This window comes from Sminthopsis crassicaudata, chromosome 6, assembly GCF_048593235.1.
Source record: "Sminthopsis crassicaudata isolate SCR6 chromosome 6, ASM4859323v1, whole genome shotgun sequence".
Taxonomy (NCBI): Eukaryota; Metazoa; Chordata; class Mammalia; order Dasyuromorphia; family Dasyuridae; genus Sminthopsis; species Sminthopsis crassicaudata.
This window is the reverse complement of record NC_133622.1, coordinates 256695135-256718264: the sequence shown is the minus strand read 5'-3', so window position 1 is coordinate 256718264 and position 23130 is coordinate 256695135. Positions and strand designations below refer to the sequence as shown.

Sequence of the window (23130 nt, the reverse complement as noted above, 5' to 3'; positions counted from 1 at the left end):
TGTAGCTGACCAAGAGGTGGAGGTGCCCGGCCCGGGGCTCTCCTCCCTCCCTCCCTCGCCCTCCGACCTGGAGGGGGCGCTCGCGGAGCCCGCGGCGGGGTGTGAGCAGGGCGGGCTCGCGCGCCTGGGCCGGCGGGGGCGCGCACGCACGCGCGCGTCTGGGCGGGGCGTGCGTGGCCAGGGAGCGCGTGACCGGGGGCGTGCGCGCGCTGCCGCTGCTGCTGCTGCTCCTGCTCCTGCTGCGGAGAGGCTGAAGCGGAGGCGGCGGCGGCGGGAGGCAGAGTCCAGACCGGGCCAGAGAGCGGGCCAGAGACGCCGCGCCCAGGCTCCGAGCGCCGCCATCATGCCGGCCGTGTCCAAGGGCGATGGCATGCGGGGCTTGGCCGTGTTCATCTCGGACATCCGCAACTGTGAGTGCGGCCGGGGGGAGGGGAGGGAGCGGGCTGCGTGTCCACCCCGCCCCCACCGTACTTCGCCCCTCCGGGCCGGGGCTCGACCTGCCACCCGCGGAGCGCCCCTCCCCCCGGCCTCGGCCTGCACCGCGGGGGGCTGCGGCGGGGGGGGGGGGGGGGCGGGCACGCAGGAGGGAGAGCCCCGGGACCCCCGCGCGCTCGGAGCACCCCGGCCTGGGTCTGCACGGGGCTGGGGGAGGGGGAGAGGGGGCGGGGTCTGGGCCCGGTGCGGGGGAGGGGGCATCCAGGACTAGAACCTCCGGGCGGAACTCCTCCGGGTTCCAGGGCCCCTGCAGTGGGCAGGAAAGGGCGGCCCGGCCCGGCTGGGAGCCTCGGCCCTGGGGCCTGGGGGGGGCTCTGGGAGGGGCCCGACCTGGGGCAGCCTTTCTGGGTCTCGTTCCTAATTTAAATTCCTTGGAAGCCCTGGATTCTTCCCCCTCGCTCCCCTCCCCCGCCTCAGTTTCCCCCCGGTAACATCCCCGTTCCCGATGGGGATCCCCCCCGGAGCCCCTGCGGCCTTTGTTGTGCCGGGTCCGGCCCAGGAAAACGGAGCTTAGGCGGAGAAAAGGCCAGAGGCGCGCAGGGGCCCGCCCTCCCCTCGGGCGGTCAGGTGAGCGCCGAGCTCCGGCCCCCTCCTGGGGGCTGCATCCGGGCCTCGCCTGGGCCGGCCGCTCCCCCCCAGGGCCTGGGGAGGTCGGGGTGACAGCTAGCCGCAGGGGGGGTGCTGTTGTAAGTGAGCTCTGGGAAAGAGGAGGAAATGGAGCCTCCGGGAAATGCCCGCGCCTTCGCTTTGGTGGCTTTGGGGTGTCCTTTCTTCCTTTCCTCCCCTGCAAATGAGCCCCAAAGGCAGGGAGGTGCCTGAGGCTACTTGGCCCTGCTGGGGGGGGGGAGGGGAAGGGGCCTCCCTACCTGGCTTGGGGGGGAGGGGCAGAGGAGAAGAGGGCTTCCCCCCCCCACTGCAGGGAGCAGTTCTGTGGGGGGTCCGAAGGCTGCTGCCTGTGGGGGTGGGGGGGAAGTCTGAGTAAATGAGTGACTTGGGAAGGGGCAGGAAAGAAATGGAGGCCGCAGCCCCCCTCTCCCTTCCCCGGGAAACCGGAAGCACCCCCCAATGCTGGGCTGGGGGGGGCCGGGAGGGGGCCACTCCCTTCTGGCCACTCTGGCTCCCCCCTGCAGGAACAGCTGCCCCTTCCCGGCCACATCTGGCCTTGGATGGAGTCGGTCATTATGCGGGAGGCTCCTTGGAGCTTAGATCCTGCTGGTGACTGGGGCACCCCCCTTTGGGGGGGCTAAGTAGCCCCAGCTGCTTCTTACCGGAGCCCCAGCTTCCCTGCTTCCTTAAGCCGAAGCTGTGACCTCCTCGGGCTGAGAGCCTTTCCTTTGGAGGGTCCCCGGCTGCCCCCGTGGGGTTCTGGGCTGGAGCCCCTTTCTTCTCTGCCTTTGCTTTCAGCCGCCCGCTCCCCATTTAGTGACAAGTGACCCGGCCTCGGACCCGCGTCTCTGCCCCCAGAAGTGTGCGCTTCTTACGTGGCTGACAGTGAACGCTAGGCCTAGTGTGTGCAGTGCGGGTCCGGCCGGAGAAGAGCTTCCTGGGAACCTCCTGCTGGGCTGGGAGCTGGAGGGAAGGGGCTCTTCTTCTTCTGGGTGGTTCTGGGACCTCTGCCATTACCCCCCGGAGAGTGAGTCGGTCGGAGGGGACATCCGCTGCTTCTCCCAGAGCCGGTGGGGGGCCATTGGGCCTGTCTAGAACCGCTCAGGACAATGTTTTGGACAGAGAGAGGCTGCGGGACAGTCCCAGCGAGGCAGGGCACCTCCAGGGGCTCCTTTTGCCAGGTTCTCAGGTTCATTTGTTGGAGGGGGCCAAACAGGGCCCGAGGGCCAGGCCTAAGGGATGGCTAGAGCTCCCAGGTGAAGGCCATTGGAGGCCCCCATGGCAGAAATCCCCCCTCGGGACTTTTAGGTGCTTGACATGAAGCTCAAGACACTGCTTTGTTGTTGTTTTGTTGTTGTTTTTGTTTGCTGAGACAATTGGGGTTAAGGGACTTGCCCAGGGTCACACAGCTAGGAAATGTTAAGTGTCTGAGACCCAGATTTGACCTCAGGTCCTCCTGACTTCAGGACTGGTGCTCTGCCCATTGCACCACCCAGCTGCCCCAGATGCAGCTTTTTAAAAAGGAGACTGACCGATGATTTTGTAAGTTTACAGAAGCTGGGCCTCTGGTCCCTCTGGGCTGGTTCGGCCCTCTTTGGGAAATGGGTGCTGCCAGAGGCTGGCAGGAAGGGGAGGAGCTTCTCAAAGGAGGACGGTGTTTTCTTACTTTCTTACCTTTCAGCCTCACAGGAGACCTACCCTTAGGCTGCCTTGTGCTTAAAGCTCTTGGCCGCACCCCAGGCCTGCCCACTGGGTTGTCTGGCCAGACAATGTGCGGTTCTTGGGAGTGCGTGCGCTATGTCCCCCAGCCTGCAAGAGCCTTGCAGCCCCTCTGGGTCTCTTCTCCGAGTCACCCTGCAAAGCTGGCTCTGGCCCGGGCCCACGCCTTCCCAGCTCACCATGGCACTCGCTGAGCTCGACTTCTCCCTTGAGGTAAATTATCAGGTCTCGGCAGGCCCTTTGTTCTCCTGAGCCCCTGGTGCCATCTTCATCCCTAATTGGCTGCTCGACATCTCCAGGACATCCTGTCCGGATCCTCTCTGGCTCTCCTGACAGTCACCTGGGGGCCTCCTCCCTCGGGGACGCTCGGGCTTTGCCAGTGGCCGCAGGGACACTCGGGCACGCTCAGGCCTTGCCACTGGCCCTGCAGCTGAACTTTCTGCAGTGATGCTGCCTTAAAGTGAAGGAGGCCCTGGAAGGCAGCGGAGAAGCGGTTGCCAGGCACCTGCCAGCACGGCGCCAGGCTGCTTGTTTGTTGGCTTTACAAATAATCTCTCATTGGAGCCTCAGGACACCTCTGTTAGGTACCTCAGAGAAACTGAGGCAGGGTTAGGCTTGATGACTCTCCTTTTCCTTTTGTTCCTGGCCAAGTCCTTTCTACAGCCACACCTTGCCTCCTGAGGGTCTCTGCCCCTGGGGCCGCCCCCCTGGTTTGGGGTAGCCTCTGGCCTCGCCTATCTCCCCGCCTCACTTGGCTGCCAAAGTGTTGATGTGACCACCACCCTCTCCCCAGTTTGGTTAATTCCTTGGCTGTTCCTATCTGCTCCTTGCTTGGCCCCTGCCTCCCTTTTCAGCCTCCCCTTCCAGCCTCCCCCACAGCGCACCCCATGCCTTCTCAGTTCCGTCTCCGTGCCTTTCCTGCCATGGAGTTGCCCTGGTGTCTTCCAAGATCTGGACGCTGCCTCCTGGCAGAGGCCCTCATCGGGCTCTGGAGCTGCTGGCGCCTTCCTTCCGAGATGCCCAGGGGGTTTCTGCTTTGGCTGGGAGGATGGGCAGGCTTTTGGCCCTGCTTCGCGCCATGGCCAGCACACAAGTAAACACTCGGGGACTGAACTGTTTGACTGTTGGGGGGCATGATGGTATCTCCTTTTGGAAGTTGGGGTTCAGCTCAGGAGTTGGCTATCTGGAAGGGAGGGCGGAAGGTGCTGAGATCTCAGAGGGATGAGAGAAGGGGGCTTGGGGTAGAGCCTTGGGGAGCACCGGGCATCTCCTGGAGCGGGTCCTCTCTGGCCGGCCCACCCTTGGTGGGCTCCGAGCTGTGTCCCTTGCTCTCCCGGTGATTGCTGGCCACATCTCTGGGCTACGTGGGTCCCTTCTTGGGCTGCCCGTTACCGTGTGCAGGTTCCACACCCTTCGGGGAGTCGGGTTCTGCAGAGTGGCCATCCTCAGCCTTCCAGGGCTCTCCGGGTAGGACATCCGTGTCACTCACTTCACTGAACAGATTGTTTTCCCCAACAGTGTCATATGTTCGCTTTGGCTGGTGCGCGGCTTCATCCTCTGACTTCCCAGAGCTTGATGGGATCCTGAAATGCCTTAAAGGGCTCTGCTTTTTTCTAGAATATTCCTCCAGTGATCAAGGGAAGAAGGGGCAGTTTGGGCACGGGCACCAGGCGGTCTGGGGGCACCCATCTGGGCCTCCTGCCATGCCGTGTTTCCTATTTGTTCCCTCTTGGGACACAGCCTCTACCAGCTTGAGCACATTGGATTTAAATCTATTTAAATCAAGATTAGAAAGTCTAGCCAGGAAGACACAAGTGATTAGTTGACCAGAAATGGCTTCTTGTATAATACCGAAGCCTCACAGCTCTGAGAAACGTGAGGGGGGTGTGGGGGTGTGTGTGTGTGTGTGTAACACAACCTGCTCATATCCTTTAGAGTTATTTATTTCTGTTCAGATTAATTCTGTAACTAATGAAATGAAAACAAGTATTTATTGATTGGGTCCTATCAGCCTCCAAGCATTTATCCTTCTAAGTAAGTACTTGGAGGCCTCTGGGGTTACAAAAGCTGCTTAGCTTAAAGACGAGGAGAGTTTCTCTGGAGCAGAAAATGAAGTCGGGAGCTCTGGGTGAGAGGATGTGGGTCTCTATCCATGCGCTCACATGGGGGGGGGCAGATGATTTAGTCATTCATGGAGGACTGGGTAGGGTCCCAAGCAGGTGCTCCTGGGAGCTGAGAATGGGCTGGCCACTTTTAAATGGAGCTTTCTTAACTGTGGGGATAGGCTGTTGGGCAGTGCGCAGTGTGCCCAAGGGGTCAGCTCCGACCTTCTCTCGCCCATCCCACATGTCTGGCTCGGGCCAGATTAAGTTTTTTTTTTTCTCCTACTCCAATTCTTGCATGTAGTCCCTCCCCTTCAGGCTTCACAACCCGCTTCCCCTTCAAAAAACGCTGCCTACAGAAAACCCCGGCCCTGCTCCTGCTGTGCTAGAATTTTGAAGGCTTCCAGCTTCGGCTTCATGCCTCCGAGGTGTCTTTGCCCCTTCATCCCGCCTCCCTGCAGCTGCCAGTGTGCTAGGGAAAGCAAAGCCTCCCTCCTGGTCCTGAGGCTTACCTCAGCAAACAAGTATGGCTTCTTCTGTTGGCCTTTTCCAGGAGGCCTGCACGGCCTTGCTAGCCTGGGTTTTCTCTCCGATTCCTCCCACCCCAGCCCCATCTCCTGCTCAGTTCTCTTTTCTCTGGCGTGTTAGGAGTTTTCCTGCTTCATTCTCTAGAAGAAGAGGGGATGTTGGTGGCCGGGACCTCCCTCTGAGGGTTGTTACTTTGCATCTCCTAGCTGGAGAAGAGGAGGAAAGGGGGAAAGGCCTCCCTCTAAGGGAGGTCTTATTTTGTGTCTGTCAGCGGCTGTGTCCTTCTCTCTGAGGGATACTGTGTCTATGAAGTCAGCGCCCTCTGAGAGTTACTTTGTAGCTATTGAGAGGGGAGGAGGGAGTGTTCCTTCTAGCAGTAACTTTGTATCTCTTGGGGGGAGGCCTGGCCTTCCGATGGTTACTTTGTATCTATTGAGGGGCCTTTCCTCTGACAATTACTTTGTGTTTGTTGGAGGTTTTTGATTTGTAGAGCAGGACTTCTTCTGAGTAGGGACTTTGGGGCCTAACATAGTAGAGGGTCTTAAAGAGCCCATGCGGTTACTCTCTGGTCCTCTGGCGGCATCTTCCCACTCCCAGGATTCCTGAACTCCCTTGGATGTCATGAAGCCCTTGTCAGCACCTCTTCTTCCTCAAGCCAAAGGGATCCTCTCCTTTAGGTCCTCCCAGACTCTTCAGGACTTGTCCCTGTCATATTCTCCTGCTCCACCCTCCCCCCCACTCTGCACCCAGAGTTAAACTGCAGGCCCCTTAAGAGTAGGAATTGCTGGGGGGTTTGGGGGGGGTTGTACTTGCATAAAAGCTTCTGGTACAGTGCTTCACATGTAGTAAGGACTCAATCCTTTGATTGGGAGACCTGTGAATCCAGGGGTAGTGTTACAGACGGATGCTTGGGAAGAGTAGTGGGAGGGAAAGGCCGGCCCCAAACCACCACATTGATTTTGGATCATTCGCTTGTGGGAAGAGTGTCTGAAGGAACAGGGGTCACATTTCTTTGGGTACTCTTGGGTGTCAGGGCCCCACTGAGCCCACCCAAAGCATTTCCTCCATATTATCAGAAGTTGCCCCGCTTTGTAGCTTTGGGACATTTCTTCCAGCCTCTTGAAGCCTGGGCCTCTCCTCGATCTCCTTGTATCCCCAGCCTTAGCACAGTGCCTGGGACTCAGTAGGCACTTAATATGTGTTGATTGGTTTTTAACATTTCACCTAACATTTAAATGACAATTATACACTTCCCACAGATGAACAAGAGAAGCTTAAATTGTCCGCTCTTCTAGTTACAGTGTGAAAGGGTCATCACCTCCCATGTCATAAATGGATGTGGGAGAAGGGCGGTTTTTCCCCTTCCGCAGTGACCGATTCTTCCCTCTGTGGCCCTTTGAACCCAGACTCTGCTCCCACTTTGCCTTTCCCTGAACAGAGCTTCTTACCCTGGAGGGGACTTGAACTTGGATTGGAAAAAAATGACCTTCAGTAATCCCACACTGACCTTGAGCCTTTCCTACAATTCTGAATTTTAAAGGTTCTCTCTTTTTAAGGAACAGAATCTGCATCCCCTTCCCCACCCTCCATTTAAAAGCAAATTATGTACTTGGGAGGAACCCGCACCCAGGCCCTTCCCTCCTGGGCCAGTTGAGCCCCCGGTGTGTCTCTAGGGGGAGGTGAGGGCTGAAGGCTCTAGAGGGGCTGGTCTCTGCCCCTTAGATCTCATGGATCTGGGCTCGTGACTCTTCAGTCTTGTTCTGTTTATAAATCTTAATCTGTGTACAAAAGTCTGCAAAGTAGTTCCTGTTCCTGAGGTTCTGCTCCTCCTCCTCTGTTCAAGGAAGTATTTCCCTGAATCTCCTCAGGCTTCTCTTTGCTCACTTCTCTCACTGGGGGGGAGGGGGCAGCTGCAGGTTGTTGGAGACCAGCCCTGCTCTTGCTGATAAGAACTCTGGCTCCACATGCTGAAATGGCTCGACCCTAACTTGCCGGTGGGAAATGATAAATGCACTTTGAAATCTGCCCTGTGAATTCCAAATGCCAGTGATCCTATCACGGGCCGGCCTTTACCTGTCCTCACGCTGCTCCCCCCTTCCCTGGGATTGGGGGTGGGTCAAATCTATGAAGTTCCATTTTATCTTTAGTAGAATTTTAAAATGGCGGATCTTAGTTGTCACCCCGATCATGCTATATATTTAAAAAATAAAGTCATTAAAAACTCAGGTTCAGAACTGTCTCTTCCCCCGCCCGGAGTCATCAAAATATTCGGATTGTAAGGGTGCTTTCATTGTCTCCTCACGGGCCAAATCCTTTACGAACCCCATCAAACCTCAGCGCAGTGCCGGGGACACAGTAGGCTCCTACTATGTGTTACATCATGCTGGCCTGAGCCCACGGGCCGCAGAGAGAGCCAGGTGCCTTTGGCCTGCGCCTCCCAGCCAGCAAACGGGTCGCCTCCCCGTGGGGAGCCTTAGAGTCTGTCTTATGGGCCGTTGATACCTCCATGGGAGTCCTTTTTGCCTCTGGAGGGGATGCCCTCGCCTCCAGCGAAGGGGGAAGGGCTACTCAGAGGGCAGCGCCCAGCGTGGCTGGCAGGGCGTCCCTCGGAGGAGAGGCTGTTTGCGTTCCCAGCACTTCTCCCGGGGCCTGGCATTATCAGTCGCCTCCCAATCCCTCCTGTGACTCACTTGAGCTCTCTGGGCCGTCTCGAGCTCTGCTTGCAATATCTTTTTTTAGACCACCTTTACTTCTTTTTCCAGGAGGCAGCCAGGGAGGGGCCACAGGACATAGAGCTCTGGGCCAGGAGTCAGGAAGATCTGAGTTCAAATCCAGCTTCTGTCATGGGCTAGCTGTGTGACCTTGGACCAGTCAAGTCCCTCTCTGCCTCAGTTTCCCCACCTGTAAAATGGGGAGAATAACACCTCCCTTCCTTTCCAAGGGTGTTGTGAGATCTAAGGAGACGGTATTTGTGAAGCTCTTAGCAAACCTTCCTGGGTTTAGGAACGCTCAGTTTTTGTAACAAAGAGGCTGCACCTGTACCTCATGGGCGGAGGGTCCCGCCCGCCCGTGATGACGGGAAGTGGTTTGTCTGGGGTACCCGAAGCCAGGAAAACGGGGATCCTCCTGCCACATCCCAGGAGTTTGTTAGTGCAGGGAGTGCCCCCCAAAGTGGGCTTGGCTCCTGTGCTCTCCGGGCCGCCCCTGCAGAGAGGCCCTGGCAACCCCCGGCCCGAAGCCTGGCAGGGAACTTCCCCACGGGCTTTCCTGACTTGGATCCCCTGAAAGGAGAGCTCCATTGGTTGACCTCGAAAGCATTACCTAAGGCACCTCTTTCATCAGACTTTTGTGAACATTATTAGAGTTAATCTGAAAATCTACTAATTACGCTGTTTGTCTTCCATTACTAGGGTTTTGTGCCCAAAGGCTGTAGTAAAGGCAGTTACGTCATTGGAGAGAAATGATTTTTAGAAGGTAGCTAGCTGGCTGGAACGCTTGCTGTGGGGGTTAGCTGTTGGAAGTCTGGGTGTCTGCTTGCCAGAGCTCTGGGTAAACAGGGACATGTTCTCTCTGTCTCTCCTTCTTTTCTCTGTTTCTTTTTCCCTTTGTATTTCTCTTCCTCCCCCCTTCCCTCCTTTCCTCGTTCCTCTCTCCTTCCTTCTTTCCTTCCTTCCCTCCTTCCCCTTTTCCTTCTTTCCTTCCCTTCTTCCTCCATTCCCCCTTTCTCCTTTTCTCCTTTTCCCTCTCCTCTTTCTCCCTGCAGCCAAAGAGGCCAGTGGAGTTTTATTCCAAAGACAATTAACTCTGGTTTTCTTTCTTTCTTTTTTTCCCCTGAGGCTGGGATTAAATGACTTGCCCGGGGTCACACAGCTAGGAAGTGTTAAGTGTCTGAGACCAGATTTGAACTCCTGAATTCAGGGCTGGTGCTCTATCCACTGCACCACCCAGCTGCCCCTATAACTCTGGTTTTCAGAGTCATCTGATGAAATGTATTCCCATCCATTCCCGCAAGCCCTTATGAAGTGTCTGCCATGTGCCACGCCTGTGACCAAAGGCAAAAGCCGCCCCCTTCCCGCTGGGCCTTCCTCTTTCGCAGGCATGGGTGCAGCCTCTTTGCCATATTCTTTGGTAACTGGGAGCACTCCTGGATGCAATGAGGTTTGCGAAGCTGGAGCTTTGTTGAGGGACTGGACCCGGGTTCTACTGGAAGAACCGAAGCTCGGGTAGCTGGGAGCCTTCATAGCTCCGAGGCCAGAAGGCCGAGGGGAGGCCGCTTCCTCAGACACGGCCCTCCTTGGTCTCTTGGGCCTTTCCCTTTTGGGACCAAACCCATATTGGAGTGGAGAAGATGAAGAAGGAGGTGGATTCTCGAAGGGTTGTTGGCATCCTTCCGAAAAAAGTGTAGACTATCTCTACTCCGTGGCGTCATTGCCAAGGCAGCTTAATGACACTGGCAGTAAAATGGTTGGTCAAGGAGAGCCTGTTAGTGCCCTCGGGAGCTTCCTGCCTTGGTTTGGTCGCTCTCTCTTCATGGTTTTCCCATCCACGAAAAGCTGCCTTTTCTCCCTCTCTTGTTGCCCAGCCCGCTGAGCCAGGGAGGCTCCTGCTGCCGGCAGCTTCTGGCAGAGCCTTCCGTTTTCTCTTGCTGTTGGGGACCTCGACGGTGCCCTCCCCCCTCCCTTCTTAGAGCTGCCGCAAGCAGGGGAGCAGCAGGAGCGCACCCTTTGGTCCTGGGCGTGTGAGGAGGGAGGACTTTGAGTGCTGGCCAGATTCCTCCTGCTCGGCTTCTTCCCGGGGGCGACCCGAAGGGCCAGAGGTGGCAGGAGGTGGGGTCAGAGGCCCGAGAAGGGCAGAGAGGGAGGCTCTGCTCAGACCTGGCAAGTTGAGGCTGCTTGGCCCCGGGTTGGCCCTAGGCCCTGACGAAGGCACCAGATTCAGTAGCTTTGGGTTCTCTAGTGCCCGTGGACAGCATGGATGCTGGGCATTTCCTCACTGGGCCGGAGTGCTGGGCTACACTGGCCAGCTTTTGCCCTGTGGGGGGGTTGGGTTTGCCTCCCACCGACCAGGGCGGGCGATGGGCTTCACGAAATAAAGCTTGAGGCAGTTCTGTTGACTCTTCCAGTTGTCATTTTAAATTAAATTTTATTCTTGCTACAAACTATCATGTGCCTTGTTTCCCTCCCCTTCCCTCTATTGAAAGATAGGAAAGCAAGTGTAACCGATCCCAGCAAACAGAACAGGCTGCCCTTACCTCCCTGAGTCCCCATCGGAGCCCACTGCGCCTCAGCAGCTTCTGCGGCTGCCTCGTGGGTGGCCAGATGTCCAGCTTGTAGAGGTGACGGGTCAGTGAGACATACACCTTCCTAAGAATAGATTTAATTGGTTTAAAAATTGAGTCGTTGGCTTTTTTCTTTTTCTTTTTTTTTTTAGCTGAGGCAATTGGGGTCAAGTGACTTGACCAGAGTCACACAGCTAGGAAGTGTTAAGTGTCTGAGACCAGATTTGAACTCGGGTGCTCCTGACTTCAGGGCTGGTGCTCTAGCCACTGCGCCACCTCACAGTCCCCTCGTGGGCCATTTTCAATCATTTTCTTTGCATCCTTCTGGTACTGTCTTGGAACAGCGATTCCTGGGAGACGTGACACCGCCGTTCTCTTGGCCGCTGACTGGACCTCTTCTGGCCTGGGGCCGGTGAGCACGTTCAGCGGGTTCTGGTTTCAGTGACAGTTTGAAGGCCCCTTCTTTCCGAGCCAAGCTTTTGACTCTGTGGGGAGTCGCCTTTGCTTTATGGAAGGTCAGAGGGCGTTCTGTCGGAGCAGGCTGAAGAGCCTGACTGCAAGCAGAGCCAGCTGTGATCCTGTGGGTGCCGGCGTCTCCTCTGCTTGACAGGGGGCCCGGCGGGGACCATAAGGATGCAGGCCCAGCCAGACACTGGAGGTTGGGGCGGGTGCATTACGGTGGGTGCCGGGCAACAAAAGCACGCTCACCGTGAGCTTTTCCTTCTTTCCTCGGTTTGAGCAATGCATCGTTCAGTACTGGGGGAAAGGGGAACATGTTTATTAAATGCCTGCTGTGAACCAGACACATGCCGAGTGCTTTATAAATATCTCATTTGATCCTCATAACAATCCCGGAAGCTAGGGACTATTTTTGGTGACTTTACAGATGAGGAAACTGAGGCAGACAGGTTGGCTGATTTGCCCAGGGTCACCTAGATAGTGTGCGGCTCGATTTGAACCATCTTCCAGACTCCAGGTTCAGTTCTCTATCCACTGTTTTTTTATTTCTAAAGAATTTTCTTTGATTTATCTTGGTTTGAAGTGGCATTTTTCGTGATAGGGAGCAGGGCTTTCTCATATGGCGCACCTGCGGGTTCATGGGCCGGGTTTCAGGGTGTGAGTGAGCCTGGATGATGACAAACAACGACCTTTTCATTTTTCCGACTTCTGTTTGAAGTTCAGCGTTTCTCCGGGTCAGGGATGCAGCGGCAAGCCTTCCTCTGGGCAGGGCTCCATCCCTCCATCCCTGAGTCCTTGTGCCCCGGAAGGGGCCGAGCTCCTCCTGTCTCGGGGATTTCTCACAGGGAGAGAGCCAGCAGTGACCTTGTTATCTGGGGCAGCCAAGCAGGGCAGGGACCTCGTTCTAAGCTAATCTCGGGAGCAGGCCGGCCACTTGTTTGTCTCTTCCTGGGTGTGGATTTAGTGGCTGTGTGCAAGGCCGGGGTGGTTGTGGGGAAGTGCTCAGGAGACTCGAGGACCCTGAAGGGGGACGTGGGATTGGCGGTCGTCGCTCTCTCTTGTTGGGTCTGGCCCCAGGATGTGGGCGCTCCCGCCTTCATTTCCGGGCAGGAGACCCAGGGCTGAAGAGAAGGCGCCAGGTGGATGACCATGAGGATGGTGGCCTTCCTAAGTGGGCACCCGCTTCCTCCCCACCCCGCCGCTGCCCCCAAGAGGATGGGCACAGCTGGTACAGGGCTCTGATTTAAGAACTCCCAGCAGCTTGGGTTGGCCCACATTGGGCCAGGACCCGGAACCCCAGGGCAATTTCCAGGCCCTTGATGTTCTGTCTGGAGTTGCCAGCTGGGTTAAAACCCTCCAATGTTCGAATCTTGCTCTGTCCAGTCTGTGTTCTTTGGGGATGGCCTACAGAGCGCCTCCTATAGGCCTTCGGGCTGTGGGTCTGTGAGCTCCTATTTGGGAAGCTGTGGTGTACAAAGCCTTTACTTCCCCGAAACTTTTCCCAGCTCCTGCCTTGCTGGGAGGGGGTGCCGACCCTGCTTCCCACAGGCTAAGCTGACTTGGCCCTAACCCGAACACTGTTACCCAGGGAGGAAGCCCCCTAGGGAAGTTGGGGCAGCACGCCCAGCGCCCAGCAGACCTTCCGGGCTTAGCCAAGGGCCACATATTGGTTCCCACAGTGTTGCCATAATTACCTGCTGGCCCTGGAGCAGGTTGGCGACGGTATTATTGGGGATGGGGGCGGCTGGGGAAGCGGCAGGAGGGAGGTCCTGAGGAAGGAGGGCCCACGTGCTGGGGCTCTTGCTTCGGTGGCCTCAGACTTTGAAATAGTGTACACTTAGCCTGTGAAGGAAATCAAAAAATGCAGGCGGACAAAGATAGAAGGCTTGGGAATTCTCTGTAGTGCTTCATAGTCATCTCCCAGAGTTCTTTTGTTGGGTGGAGCTGGTTCAGTTGATTAACTAATATTCCAGAATATTCATCTACCACAATTTATTCAGCCATTCTCCAATGGATGGACATGTTTCCAGTTTCTAGCCACTGTGAAAAGGGCTGCCACAGACATTTTGGCACCTGCAGGTCCCTTTCCCCTCTCTAGTGTTTCTTTGGTTTATAAGCCCAGTAGTAGCACTGCTGGGTCAAAGGGTGTGCACAGTTTGATACCTTTTTGGGCATAGTTCCAAATCGGGAGCTACCTATTTGTAGAACACTACGGATAGCAGCTCTTTTTGGGGTGGTCAAGAATTGGAAATCGAGGGGATGCCCATCGGGGGAATGGCCAAACAAGCTAATAGTAGAGTGTTGTAAGAAATGACAAGTAGGATGCTTTCAGAAAAACCTGGAAAGACTCGGGTGACCTGATGCAAAGGGACGTGAGCAGGAGGAGGAGAATGGCGCACCCAGCAGTACTGTCCGAGGAATTGTAAATAACTTAGCTGTTCTCACTAATACAGCCATCCAACGGGATCCCAAAGCACTCGTGATGACGCGTGCTTGCCACTCCATGGAAGAACTGCGGAATGCATCCCGTAGCGTTCTAGTTTTTCTTTCTTTCATTTTTTTTTCTCTCGACTCAAGTCTTCTTGTACAAAACGCCTAACGGAAACGTTAGCTCTAATTGCCCGTGTGGAGCTTATATCTGATTGCTCACTGTCTGTGGGAGGAGAGATAGGGAGGGAGGGGTAGAATTTGAAACTTCAAAATTCAAGTAAAAATGTTTTTAAAAATCAGAAGGAAAATAAAGGAAATGTTCATCATTAGGACTTGGGTGAAAATTGGCTTTTATACCAACCCCTTCCCAAGTGCCCAGAAATCCTTTTCTGGCAAATACTCTTTTCCAGAGATGGCTCCAGCGCAGTCCCCGGGGCTCTCTTTCATTGGCATCTGTATTTAGATCTGTGAGTTTGTGAGCTTTTTCTGGGATTTCCTTTGTCTATTGTCAGCCTCTGAGCGTCCCCAGAGTCCCGGCAGCTCAATCTGGACTTGCCAACTTGGAAAAACAGGCAGCTTACCCAAGCGAAGGCCTCTAATTGCAGTTTTCTGGCTTGTCACATGTTCGCTGAATCTGTGGCTGTGGCAATTAGCTTGGCTTGTTCTGAGAATTCTGGGATCCTGGAGCCGCTGGGGTGAGGAGGGGCGACCCCACCCTCCTCCCTTCTCCATCCAACATTTCCTGGAAATGAGGAAGTGCCAGGCCTGGGCCGGGTGCTAGGGAGACAGGCTTTCAAGGAGCTCACGATCTGCCCTGGAGCAGCATATGCTGAGCAGCAAGAAGGCTCTCAGTAAGGGAGACGGGCCTCCTGAGGCAGCCGCTCCCCAAGCATTAATTAAGCACCTGTTGCATGTCAGGCACTGTGCAAAATGATGGGGATAGAAAGGAAGGCTAGAATGTAGTCCTGCCTTCAAGGAGCTTGTGGTCTGATGGGGGAGACCGTGTACCCAGAGCTCTCTTTGAGCAGGAGAATCTCTGAGGGAAGGTTAAGGGAACTGGGGAAAGGCCCGTGGCAGGAGGTGGGATATTAGCTGAAACTTGAGGGAAGTCAGAGAAGCCTGAAGGCAGAAATGAGGAGGAAGAGAGGTCCCGTGAAGATGCCCCCAGTCAAAGATGGCAGGTCTTGTGTAAAGCCTAGTCATGGAGCAAATGACAGAGGTGGGAGGGCCCCACAGCTGACCAGAGCATGTTGTATTTGTTCTTGGAGACCATAGGGAGCTATCTGAGGTGCTTGAGCAGAGGGCGACAGGGGAGATCTAGGAAGATGATGTTTTGGGATGGAATGGAGGTCCGAGGCACCTAGATCATCCAGCAGTTACTGCGATAGGCAGGTGTCGGGAGGCCTGCATCAGGGCAGCGGGTGAGAGGCGTCGGGGGGGCCTGCATCGGGGCAGCGGGTGAGAGGCGTTGGGGGGCCTGCATCGGGGCAGTGGGATGGCAGATGGGAGGCGTCTGGCGGACGGGGAGGCTAGGGGCGCCCTTGACAGTTAGAAGAGGGGGGGATGGGGGGGCAAGAGCATGAGGTCAGATGTGGACAGGATGAGATCCAGTGTGAGATGGCCTGGAGAGCTGAGCCTGGAGCGCAGTCAGGAGACAGAAATATAACATAAATAGATCTGAGAAGCATCAGCACCGAGCTGTAATAGAATCTGTGGGAACCGCTGAGATCGCCGAGGGCAGCAGCACCGGGGAGAAGAGGAGAGGGCCCACCACCGAACCAAGAGGTTCCCACAGTTAGTGACAGTCCGGGAAGGGAGACCAGGAAGGAGGGGCTCAGGCAGGGAGCCTAAAGACGACACGAGAGGGGCAAGGGAGGGACGTTTTCTCTCGGGCAAGCCTTGGGAGACTGTCCGAGGGTGGAGGAGAGGATGTGCGTTCTGAGCTGGGGTCTGGAGCCCTGCTGTGGGCAGTCAGCCTCTGCGGGGGGGCCGTCCAGTGAGAAGGAGCCCCTACTTTGCATTCTGGGAAACTCTTGTGACTTCAGCATCACCTCCAGCCTCTCCATCTGATCCTCGGGGGGAAGCGGTACCGCTCCCTTTGCCGCCTCGTTTCTGCCGCCGGCACTGTCCAGCTCACCACTGTTTTCTTCAAATGAAAATCTGAGGGCCGTCTGACTAGGACAGAGAGCTGTGAATGCAGCAGGAGACAGCAGCACTTGCCTCCTTACGCCGCCAAACAGGCAGTGGGTGGCTTAGTGCCATTGCCTGGCTCCGGGGTCGGGAGCCCGGCTTCAGTCCTGCCTCCTGCGCTTGGCTCACTTCACAGCTTCCCCTTCGCCCATACATGAAACGGAAGCAATAAAGTCATGAGGTCCGCCGGTGATGTCTGAGGCAGACACGGCCCGGGATGCTCTCTAGAAACGCGCTGTAGTGTTCTAGTGACCGCCGCGCTTAAGATGGAATTAGCTTCCTCAGAAGCTCCAAGGAAGTTCCCCAAACCTCCAGATCCCCCCTCCCCGCTTCCAGATGCCGATTTCTGGCCGGCTCTCGTCTGCCTGCTCTCCTTTGGCCTGTGAGGGTCACTTCCCTTTTCGGGCTGTTAGCGCGTCTGATGGGTCCTAGGACAGCTCGCACGTGGAGCATGCCACATGGCTCTAGATGGCCACGAGCGCCTTATCTGGGACCGGTTCTTGTTTGTTGACCATTTATCAGTCGGGGGGGGGGGGTGATGCTGGCTGAGGTTCTTGCAAGGAGACTGGCCTCCAGGCAGGATCTGCCCACCTTGGAGGAGAAGACCAGGGCCCGGGGTCCTTCAGGGGAGCGAAGGGCACGACGAGGGTGAGGGCACAGAGGAGCCGGGAGTCAGCGGGCCTTCGGACTCCCAATCTGGGCTCCTTTTCCTGTGTATGGCGCTGTTAGATCCAGGGCCCTGGTCTGCGTCGGCCTCCGAGCCCCGGCACCCAATGGCTGGGAACAAGCCTTTTGCCTGAGGAGGAGGCTCCTTTGTGCGTGGCTAAAGGCGGCACTTGGTTTGTTCTTTTTCAGGCAAGAGTAAGGAGGCCGAGATCAAAAGGATAAACAAAGAACTGGCCAATATCCGATCCAAATTCAAAGGTGAGTGGCAGGACGGCTCAGCCGGCGGGCCCTTGGTTTTGCTTTTGTCGGTCCCTCTCGTGCTGGTTTCCCCAAGCCGAGGAGTCACCCTTCTGTCCCCCGGGTCCTGCCCTTGAGGAGGGTCGTGAGAAGGGGCGAGGCGGGCTTTGGGCGATGGATCTCGCTCCTGGCATGGGGTGGGCGTGGGGGGCGAAAGCTTCCCATGATTCCAGCCCCTGCCGGGCTCTCCCAGACACGTGGGCAGAGGAATGACTGAAGAAGTGTGGCTCAAGCACTTTACCGTGTGCCGGCCATGGCACTCAGGGATCCGAATCCCCTGCCCCCAGGACTTTCGGGGCTAAAGGGGGAAACAATGCCCAGAAGGAGAATGGGGGCTGGTGGAGGGAGGAGTTCATTATTTCAGCACCGAGGGCAGGGCCGCTGGGGACAAGGGGGATGTGATGCCACCTGGCCCCCAACCTGAGTCATCTCAGACTCCTTGCTGGTTGTCACTTTCCATCCCAAAGTAACTGACCCACAACCCCCCCAGACTTCTGCTGCTGCACCTCTCACACACTCCCCCTTCCTCCCTCTGACCCGGCCCCCACCCCCGTGATCCTCCTCACCTCATGCTGGAACCCTGGCAGTAGCTGCTGGGAGTCCGCCTGCCTCGGGTCTCTGATATTTCCTCTGTCCAGCCACCAGAGTATTTTCCCACAGTGTAGGACTCTGTCATCGCCTGTCTCAGTAAACTCCCGTGGCTCCCTCTCGCCTCCAGGATCAAGTACAAAATGCCCTGTTTGGTCTTCAAAGGCCTTCGTGTCACTTCATCCAGTGGCCCCGGCCTCGTGGCTGTCCCTCCATCTCTCGGCTCCAGCCTGGAGTGCTCTCCCCCCTCCGTTCCCAATACTGACCTCCCTGGCTTCCTTGAAGCCCCAGCTTGCCTGCACTTTGGGTAGGACGCCTCCCCAAGCCCCCTTCGTTGCGGTGCCCTTTCTCAGTGCGGCCTCTCCTGCCCAGAGCCCGAGTAAGTGTGCTTGTTTGCCCACTGTCTCCCCGAAGCTTGGGTGAGCCCTTGAGGTCTGGCACTCTCCCTGGGTGGCCTTGAAGCTTGGCCCGGGGCCTGGCGCAGCACAGTCAGTGTTTACTGATTGATGGCTCAAGCGTACGGAGCTCGGGGCAGACGTGTTGGCTGGGGTTTTCTTGGGGGCGCTGGGTCTGACCGATTCTCATCTAGCAAGTGGCAGACATGAGCTCCCCAAGGATGCCATCCCCCCCTCCCCAGGAGCCAGATGAGTCCCCGGGAATGGCTCCAGTCTGCTGCTGACGTTGTGCTGCCTGCAGTAAGCCTCAGCCCCCTGACAAGCACATCTCTCCAGAGTTCAGCGCCGCAATCTAAACAAGAAAACCCAAGTGGATGAGGAGCATTTCTTGTCCAGATCCCGAGCTGCAGGTGGAGCATCAGCCCAGAGAGCATCTTGGACAGATAATGCCGACGGCCAGGAGCCAGACCCCAGTTTGGCCAGGTGGAAGAGGCCAGCTAGGTCACCCGACGGAGGCCGAGCAGCCTCCTCACAGAAATGGAAATCCACCTAAGCATCAGCTGGCTATTTCCAGTTTTGTGGCAAGTCATGTCCCAGCTGTGTTCCGTGGTAGTAAGCCACGAGGCGCTTCAGGACGCCGCAGAGATTCCAACTTGCGGATCGCTCAGTGCTGAGGGTGGGGGGCGCCTGTTAGCGGCAGCGAACGTCTCGAAGGCCACGGCATCAGCGGGATCAGTTGGCAAAGACTCCAGTACCACCATGTGACGGCCTTCAGGTGGAACTGTTTGCGCTGTTCCCGGGATTTTGGTTCTCGGCCCCCTTGCCCGTGGATGTGAGATTGGGGGCGCTCTCCCTTCACAGCCCTCTCCTCCCCCAGGTAGCTCTCGCCCTAGATCTTTTCCCTCCACCGTGTGCTACCAGGAAACTCCCTGAGGTCAGAGGCTGCTTCGTTTTCGCTTTCTGTGAAGCTTTAGGAACTGGTTACGTGTTCATTGCCCAGATGGCTCTGGAGGGGACAGCGAGGCAGGGACCTGTGTAGCCCTTCCTCACTTCAGTCCAGTTCACTTGCATGCCATGGCATCTCCTTCCTGATGTCACGGTCATTTTCAAGAATGAGAAACCAACAACCACAATAGCTCGTTCGTCGATTTGACGTATTTGTTTGGGCTCTCGTGGAACATCCGAGCGGATCTCTGCGATGACAGTCGTAAGCAGGGAGGATTCGTCTCAAGGGAAAGCTTGGGGTTCAGGACTCAGTGGTAGAAAGGTGCTAATTGAAGTCATAGGAACCAGAGGATGGCAGAGACTAAAGGAGAGAGTGTCTAGTGTTTGAGGAGCACCTTGCATGGCTCGTGAATAGATAGATGGACATGGATGGATAGTTGGATGGGTGGACGGACGGATGGATGGATGGATGGATGGTTAGATGGATGGATGGTTGGATGGGTGGACGGATTAAAGGATGGATGGTTGGATGGACAGATGGTTGGATAGTTAGATGGACGGATGGAAGGATGGATGGATGTTTGGATTGACAGGTGGAGTATATATTTAATGTTGGAGGAATATCGTACATAGCTCAAAGATGGATGATGGACCAAGGAAGTGCTTACTGTTTGAGGAACACCTTTTATGACTCATGGATGGATGGCCGGACAGAAGGACTAAATGCTTAATGTTGGAGGAATACCATTTATGGCTAGATGGCAGATGGCTGCAGGGAGTGCTCAGTGTGGAGGAGCACCTTACACAGCTCATGGATGGACGGATGGACGGATGGAGGGAGTGCTCGATGTTGGAGGAGCACCTTCCTGCTGGAGTTTAGCGATGGATGGATGGACAGCTGGATGGAGCACATGCTTACTGTTGGAGGAATACTTGTGGATAAGGCTGCCATTGTCATCATTCACGCTGTATGAGCCGCCATCATCACCACCGTCAGCAGAGTTCCCAGTTTCCATTGGATGGTCCTTTGTCATCCGCCGGCTCTTGGGTTTGGTTTAGAGGAGACAGCGGTCTCATTGAAGCTGTTCCTGGGGCCGCTGACCTGTGTGATGTTTGCAAGGAGCCCAGTGGTCTGTGGCCGCCCTCCCTGGGAGATGCCGTGCTGGGATGGGCTGAGTCCAGATGGCCTGGTGTCCGGCCCCGTGTCAGGCACACATTGGTGATAGGAACCCAAAGGAAGAAGAAGGAAGTTTGAGACCCTATTAAGCTGGGACACAGCATCCCCTGGTGGAACCCTACCTTCCAGCACCTCCTTAGCAGAGTTGTACTTGACCTTGTGCCCCTAGTGACCTTTGTGCCTCTGTCCCCATGGCAGCTTTCCTTCCCCTTTCCCTGTTCTCTCTTAGGTTCCTGTGTCAGTCTGTCCTTCCCCAGACTGATAGAACTGACAGCCTGGGGTGGCCCCGGGGCGTCCTGGTGCCGTACCTGCCTCTCACAGGGGTTTGGGGGGGAGTTTTATGTCACGTTACTTCCTGCTGTCTCCTTTCTTTATCTGGTCCCAGAAAGCTCAGCAAAGTAGTCAGCATTTCACAAAAAATCCGACCCCGCGTGGCGTTCCAACCTGGCGGCTCCCATCTCCTCAGAGAAGGCGGCGTCTCCTCACGTGGCTCATGGAGGAGAGCACAGATCTGGGAAACCGTAGCCTTCCCCCGCCTCCCTTGGGTGAAAGTCAGACAGCCGGTGGCCTGCTGCCGGTCCAGACACATGGCGCTCTCCTCACAGGTCCAAGACGTGAAGGTCCATGCACACATACCTGCTGTGTCTCACACATACACACACACACACACACACACACACACACACACACACACACAACCCAGGGTGTCTCTGCCCTTGGCTCCAAGCGCCTGGATCCTGGGAGGACACAAGCAGCCTGGGGCATGTGTGCACACTCGTACACACACACACACACACACACACACGAGTGCACACACATTCATACTCACACGAATGCACATCTCAGCCTGGATCCCGGGGGCCAGGAGCCGTCCACAGCAGTCTGTCCGTCCGCTCTTCCGCCTTGGCCCCGGGGGTGTAGTGTGCAGAGTGGGGACATGGACCAAGCAGACCCTCATTAGTCTCCCCCCCTCCCCTTAGGCGACAAGGCTCTTGATGGCTACAGCAAGAAGAAGTACGTGTGCAAGCTGCTCTTCATCTTCCTCCTGGGCCACGACATCGACTTCGGCCACATGGAAGCGGTGAACCTGCTGAGCTCGAATCGCTACACGGAAAAGCAGATCGTGAGTGTCGCCTTGTCGCTGGGCTCCCCTCAGTTGGGGCGGGCTGCAGCCGGGAAGGGCTCGGCTCCTGCCCTTCTCGGGGTCCCAGAGCACCCCTCGGCCAGGGCGGGCCCCTTGTGCCAGGGCTCCACCTCGGGGGCAGGGCGGAGCTCAGTTTGCCAGAAAACTGTCCAAGGCACTGAGAAGACCAAAGCCCCACCTGCGGGGGTCTGGGAGGGAAGGCACACCCAGGAACTGGCAGAGGTCAGGGAAAGCTGAGTCTGAAAGGAGGGGGAGGAGGGAGGGCATCCCTGCCACGGAGCAGGGAGTTGGAGCTGAAGGGAGAGTTGTGTCCAGTAAGTCTGGGGGGAGGTTGGAGGTGTGGCTCCTGAGGGCTTTAGAAACCAAGTAGAAGAGCTTGGTCAGTAGGAGCCACTGGGGTTGATTGAGTGAGGAGCGCTGAAGAAGGGTGCTGGACAGGGAGACCTGGCGCTGGGGAAAGGACACGGGGATACCTGGGGGCGGCGGGAGGTCTGGAGTCAGAGGGAATGTGAGTCCAGATTTAGGCTCAGTGCTGTCATGTGACCTTTCCCTCTGCCTCAGTTTCCTCTTCTGGAAAAATGGGGGTCAGTCGCATCATCTGCCCCCAGAGTCATGAGGATTGCAAGAGATCATCTTTGTAAAGTGTTGTGCAGTCCTGGGATCACTGACAATGAGCATGTGATTTGTCCCCCAGGAGATGACATCATCTAGGGAGGGGGGAGGGGAGGGCCCAGAATAGACTTGTGGGTGGAGAGCCAGGATCATGATGCTGGTGACTTATTTAACACCGGCTGTTTTCAAGGCACTGCACCTCGCACTTTACAAATAACAAAGTCTCATTTGTCCCAACTGCTCTGGGAGGGAGGGGTCACCCGGGGTCGCTCCTGCGCTCCTCCACGGGCTGGTGGGCATCTTGGGAGTCCCCGGCAAGCTTGGGCGATCTCTGAGGAGGTCCTGTTGTGGGAGGGCAGGTCCGTGCATGCGCTCCCTTTGCATCAGTTCTGGGCTGTTGCTGCTCCTGTCTCACTCTCTTTTCCCTGGGACACAGGGCTACCTTTTCATCTCTGTCCTAGTGAACTCCAACAGCGAGCTGATCCGCCTGATCAACAACGCTATCAAGAACGACCTGGCGAGCCGGAACCCGACCTTCATGGGGCTGGCTCTACACTGCATCGCCAACGTGGGCAGCCGCGAGATGGCCGAGGCCTTTGCTGGGGAAATCCCCAAGATCCTGGTGGCTGGGTACGTATCTGCCCTGGAGCAGTGGACCGAGAAGATGGGAGCCCCCGCTTAACGCATGGAGGGAACTGGGGGGCTCCTCCTCGGGACCCCTCGGAGTTATATTATTGTAAGGATTAAGAGGCGGCCTTTGGACAGTGTAGAAAAGCTGAGGAGGTCCAAAGAGACTCTCCCCATCTCTGCTGGGCAGAGAAAGCCATCACATGTCCCAGAGGACCCAGACTCCCCCAGCTCTGACGGCTTGCTGCGAGGGAGGAGGCCCCTGCCCTGTTTTGTGATAGATGGCAGGGCCAGGGTGAGCCAGACAGCTGGTCAGAGGTGAGTCTGCAGTCCTTCCACTAGGGCCAACAGAGCTTCCTTGCTGGCTGACGGGAGCCTCTCCAGCAGGTTGTGCTGAGGCTCAGATCCAACCTGAACTCAGACCAGAGGCCAGAGAGTAGCTTTTACCCGCTTCAGACCACTCTGGGATCATTTCTGAGCTGTCTCTTGAGATCCATGCGGCACTCACCCCTCCCAGAGAGTGACAGCAGAAGTGGCCCAGACCTTCCCTTCAGAACCCCGACAGAAAGTCCTCCTAATTCAGTAGATATCCTTGAAGAATGAGAAAGAGTCCATCATAAAAGTGCTCTTACAGAGACAGGGAAGCTCAATGCACAAATGCGGAAGGAGGGAATGACTCCCAAACATCCACAAAGCCTGAAAGGAAAATACAGACTGGGCCCAAACTCAACTAAGAATTCCTAGAAAAGAAAAAAGCAAAGGCTTAAAAAAAAAGTTAGAAACTGTTTCTATAAATGGATTGAAAGTGGGAGAGGAAGAAAAGGGGAAAGAAATGGGAGCCAAGGAAGACGGGGTTGGGAAGGGAATTCATT

The 23130-nt window shown here is 56.5% G+C and overlaps 1 protein-coding gene across 4 annotated transcripts in view; it reads left to right on the top strand.

Moving 5' to 3' along the window:
- Positions 1 to 183: 183 nt before the first annotated feature.
- The window catches only part of AP2A2 (adaptor related protein complex 2 subunit alpha 2), a 48465-nt gene continuing 25518 nt past the window's right edge, over positions 184 to 23130 (top strand). For 2 of the 4 annotated variants that reach the window (XM_074273577.1, XM_074273575.1), the window contains exons 1-4: positions 184 to 410; positions 16663 to 16731; positions 20856 to 20998; positions 22068 to 22261. In XM_074273577.1, coding sequence (XP_074129678.1) covers positions 344 to 410; positions 16663 to 16731; positions 20856 to 20998; positions 22068 to 22261 — 473 coding nt within the window. In that variant the 5' untranslated portion in view covers positions 184 to 343. The remainder of the gene's footprint in view (positions 411 to 16662; positions 16732 to 20855; positions 20999 to 22067; positions 22262 to 23130) is intronic. The other 2 variants (XM_074273578.1, XM_074273576.1) reach the window with 2 other exon arrangements.